General features: G+C 35.9%; 1 protein-coding gene across 2 annotated transcripts; it reads left to right on the top strand.

The window, feature by feature from the left end:
- The first annotated feature begins 724 nt into the window (after nt 1–724).
- Nucleotides 725–2,787, top strand: LOC149247938 (uncharacterized). Of its 2 annotated transcripts, none has more exons than XM_089455969.1 (3): nt 725–1,037; nt 1,200–1,329; nt 1,438–2,787. In XM_089455969.1, exons 1-3 carry the CDS (start codon nt 863–865, stop codon nt 2,618–2,620), a joined length of 1,488 nt encoding a protein of 495 aa, XP_089312095.1. In that variant the 5' UTR covers nt 725–862; the 3' UTR covers nt 2,621–2,787. The 2 variants fall into 2 exon arrangements, with proteins under 2 accessions (XP_089312095.1, XP_089312096.1); XM_089455970.1 differs by having other exon boundaries at nt 726–1,037; nt 1,441–2,787.
- Nucleotides 2,788–5,025: the final 2,238 nt, after the last annotated feature.

The following is a 5,025-nucleotide window of genomic DNA, read 5'->3' as shown; positions in this document are numbered from 1 at the left end:
TGATAATTTATATATTAATTTTACAATTGTATTATATTAATATAAAAAGTATACAGAAAGTTAGAATTTAATCAATATTTGAAATCCTATTTACTCTTTAATCAAGATGGTAAGAATATACACATTTTTTATTCATAATCATAAAATAATTATTTGAATTAAAAAATTAATAAAAATAAAACCATAAATAAATAAACCCGGGCGAGGGCTAATGAGCTTGCTATCGGGTATTAGATGTTCCTTTAGCTGCGAGCTCGATAGCCATATAAAACAGGCACGCTCTGTGCTTTCCAAACACTCCCTCCTCACCGAAAATCGAAAACTATATGACTATCGAGCTTGCAGCTAAACAGACATTTAATGCCAGATGGCAAGCTAGTTAACCCTTGCCATTATCTGGGATCTTTTCCGGAAAAAATCTACATTACCTTTTTCTTTCAATTTCAATCTTTCACTTTCGTTGAGCAGATTCCATAAGTTATTCTGACACAGATCGTACCTAATTTTCATGATAGAATAGTACGAATCATAAATGACCAGAAAGGAGAACCATAGAATTTACGCGTAATCATCGCGACCAATCCAATGATTGCTTAAATTTACGCCTAATCATCGAGCCCAATCCAATGACTTATTGACACGATAAAACGACCTAACTCCTGGAAGGAGCGGTATAGTGATTTTGTCATGATCGACATCATGAAATACATTTGAAAGATCAAGTCATTGGTAAATCATGAGAGATGAGAATGATGCCACGATTCTCCTGTAACATTCATTGCTCTGTTAAATACATTGCTCGCTGAAGGCTCGGCTGGGCTTTGAGCAAACTCAGTCAGCGGAAAAACTAAGAGTTGTGACAATGAGGCGCAGGCAAGGGCAAGGAGAAGGAGAACAGGAAGGGTTTCCACCGCCTCCCTCCAAACCAAAGCTAAGAAAAGGGCTCTGGTCACCTGAAGAGGATGAGAAGCTTATCGCCTATATCTTCAACAACGGCATGCAGGGCTCTTCCTGGGCTTATGTCGCCAAGCAAGCCGGTAAGTATTCATTTTTATTCTAATTTCAATAAGTTTGGCTCAATTCATTGCTGATTTGAATCTTAAAATTTATGGTTTATATAATATTTTATAACATTTGTAGTAAAAATTTTTCAATTCAATAGAGTAATAATGATAAAGTTTCTGCCATGTATTATACAGGTCTGCAGAGATGCGGAAAGAGCTGTCGGCTGAGATGGATTAACTACTTACGCCCCGGGCTGAAACGAGGCGCATTTTCACGCCAGGAAGAGCGACTCATCATAAACTTACAATCCATGATCGGCAACAGGTTTCTGTTTTTCTCTGTTCCTGCTCCTCATTTCCACTGTCATTTGATTTAACATTTCTTTCATCATTCCCTCTCGATCGCTTGACTAATGTCCACAACGATGCACAGCAGGTGGTCTCAAATTGCGGCACAGTTGCCGGGACGCACGGACAATGAGATCAAGAATTACTGGAACTCAGCCATCAAGAAGAAGTTCAAGCTGAAAAACCACGTACCCTCCGCCACGACCGACTGCAACACCAACGCCAAATCTACTGCCCCTTATCGATCCCGTCGCATATGCAATACCGATTCAGTGTTCTGTCATGCTTCCAATTCCCTTACGTCATTTCACTCTGCCCAGCCGTACTTGGACGCCATGCCTGAAGGATACCAGAGACCTAGCAACAGTACCAGTTTCAACGTAGAGACCACTGGGGAAAATCAATTCTGTGTTCCGGGCGTGCTGGAATTAAAACCAGACGAACTAGTACAGGATCAAGATGATGACATTAACAAGCTAATTTCCTATTTCGAGGCGCGAAGTCATGCAGCATTTTTATCTCCGAGTCAGCCAGCGCAAGACATTAATGCTTACAACACTGCAAAATCATCGACATGCGATGAATTAATAACAGAGTCATGCAGCACTACAGTACCAGCTCTTGAAGCGCCTGGGTCTGGCAATTACTCTCTGGCCTCTACTGGAATCACCATTCCTGCTGTCATTGAACATGAGTTCTTGAATGAAAAACATGAAAATGACAGATGGAGCACTGGTCATTCCTCTTCAAATGTAGATGATGGGTGTCATGTCATCGATCCAGGAGCTTATACCGTTCATGAGGCGGGAATTAGTACCGTGGAAACCTACAAGAGCTTGTATGAGAAAACTGCGGATCAGTCATGTTCTCCACTTAGTTTCCGCCCCCAATTTGGCAAACCAGCAATTAAATGGCCCGCTGGGCAGTCTAACGAATTTCAGGCTGAGGATAATTGCACGGATGGCTTTGATTTGAGATATGATGTAAACTTGGGCATTGCCAAGTATATTGATAATTGTTACAGACAGAAGGCCTATCAGTTACCTCATATCGATGCAGGTGTCGGCCATGAACGGGGTTTCTCAATAACTCCTCATGAAGAAACGGTAGCGATTTCAATTCCCACAACATCAGCAGCAGAAGGAAGTGGGCCGTTCCATATTGAGTCCAAAGGTAGAGACAGCGAAGATACAGGTTGGCCGCAGGATGATATCTACAATCTCAATACCGCCGCTGCTTCTGATTTCAATGAAATCTATTTTAGTTAGGTGATTCACGGGGTGAGCTATTATGTAATTATGATAAATCTTGCCCTGCTCTGAGTATTGAGTTACAGTTTGGGTCATAACTGTGACTCTGAGTATTGAGTTACAGTTTGGGTCATAACTCTGGAAATATATAGGCAGATTTTACAAAAGTCTGTCCATTCAAATTCCGTATATGTCAGAAAATATTCTGAGCATTGAAGCAATAGAATTCTTTTTAAGAACATTGAAAATGTATCATGTGTTTTCCACAAATAGTTCCACACCATGTCTTCAATCCTCAATCTTGCCCGAAAGTTGCAGATAGAATTTATGAATGGAAAATCATTTAATTTTTCGATTTCATTATGTATTTTTGTTTTGTCATAAAATCCTAACTCTGCGTCCTATTATATCTCCATTTTCGGGCCACTACTCAGTACAACTCAACCAAATTGTGATAACAATTTTAACCGCTTATCTGGATTGTGTATTGTTTGATATTCTTAAATGATACCTGGGTAGAACCTTCATGAGCCATACTTTAACCTTTATGAATTTAAAATGTAAATTCAATTGTATTGGTTAAGGTTTTTCCTCGTGTAAAATTTCATGATCACAATTCTCAGCACTAAAATAAGACATTCATAACACTTTCTAAATATTTAATTTTCTATATGTTGAGATAGTTATTTAATTATTTTGGTCGTCATGTATATATTTAATTTGTTTTTTTATCGTGTGAAGTATATTATTATTTTGGAAAATTTTATACTTTTAATTTTATTTTACATAATTTTTGTTACACATTTTTTATTTAATGTATATATTTAATATTAAAAATATAATAAGTATATACAAAATAATTTTTTATAATAAAAATGTATAAATTATTAAAATACATACAAAAGAAAATATATAAATATAAAGAAAACTATTCAAATATAACATTATTTCAGCTGTTTAACTATAGATTGTGTTATTCATCAAAGGCTATGACTCCACCATGATCAAATGTTTCTTAAATCCATTAAGGTCCACAAACCACTCCAAAGGTAGCATATTAAGGTATTTGACTCAAGAATCCTCCAACGTACACTCTCTCATCCGTCATCGGCCTACTCAACCCAAGGTCATCCACCCCCTTATTTACACCTGAGGTCCATCAAGTTGTGCCACCGCCTTTATAAAGCTCCCACTAAATTCACAAAAAGAGTATCAAAACCTTGTGGCTTCTATGAGTTCCAACTACCCTCAAAAGTCTTTATTTATCCAAAAAACCTCATAGCACGGAGCTATCCCCCTACTTGAAAATTTGCCTAGGATCAATAGATTAATCATGTTATAGGCTAGCACCTTTCTCTCCTTCCACGGATCCCATGCCCCTACCCACTAGTTAAAATGATGGAATGGAATAATAATGGGTTAACCCCTCAACTTGAGCCCATCATCACTTATTTGTTAGCCTTCTTTCCCACTCATTGAGTCCTAGCCCCCCATACACACTTGTCCAACAAAGTTTGTAACAATGACATATTTTAATAAGAAGAATGTGATTACATAATTAGATAGCTAGCCTCACAGACTAAAATTGCACAAGCACTCTGGACTCAAAACACACACACATGCATATGAATGTTTGCCTAATACACATATATACATGGGCACACATGACCAAAAATATCACTTTCTCACATAGTGGTCATCCTTGGGGTGTCACACCCATATTGCATTGTAAGGCACCTCATTATTGTTGATGTAGTTAACTATGAATACCACTATTCACCTCAATTTCAAGATATTCAAAGATCCTTGTCCTTTTGGTCCTCTAGGATTTTTTCTCAACATGAATGTTCAACTTGTACAATTATTTGTCACATAGGCTAACACATCTCCATAAAACTTAGGTGAAAAAAGGAATAAATCTAGGTGAAAGGAAAATTAAATGTAAAAAAATACACTTAAATATAAGGAAACCTACCAGCTTCCACACTAGCTATTATCCTTTGACATAATTACTTTTTTTATTATTACTATATCGTAAAATTAATCATTCTATAATTTAAAATTATAAAGCAAAATCTTCTACCGAATGAAGTTTTTTTCACTTCGAATATTTTTTTATTATCTTTTACCTTATATCCATTTTTTATTGTATAATTATTATTATTATGTAATTAAATTAACCATTTTATATTTCAAACTTTATTAAATCAATATGAATTTAACTTTATTTTAAAATGAATTTATATTTTGTAAGTTTTCTAACCTAATTTTTTATTATTTTAAATATAATATTCTTATTATATATATAAATATGAACCGATTTCCTTATAGTAAGCATGTGTTCAAATCCTCCGTGAATAATCATACAATTCCTAAATCCCCATAAGACCACAATAATATTCCAATTTTACTAAACTGACCGC

Source organism: Pinus tabuliformis, chromosome 7 (genome assembly GCF_031772625.1).
Source record: "Pinus tabuliformis cultivar Carrire ecotype Pingquan chromosome 7, CPIR1, whole genome shotgun sequence".
Lineage (NCBI taxonomy): Eukaryota > Viridiplantae > Streptophyta > Pinopsida > Pinales > Pinaceae > Pinus > Pinus tabuliformis.
The sequence above is the reverse complement of the archived record's forward strand: the minus strand, read 5'-3'. Positions and strand labels throughout refer to the sequence as shown.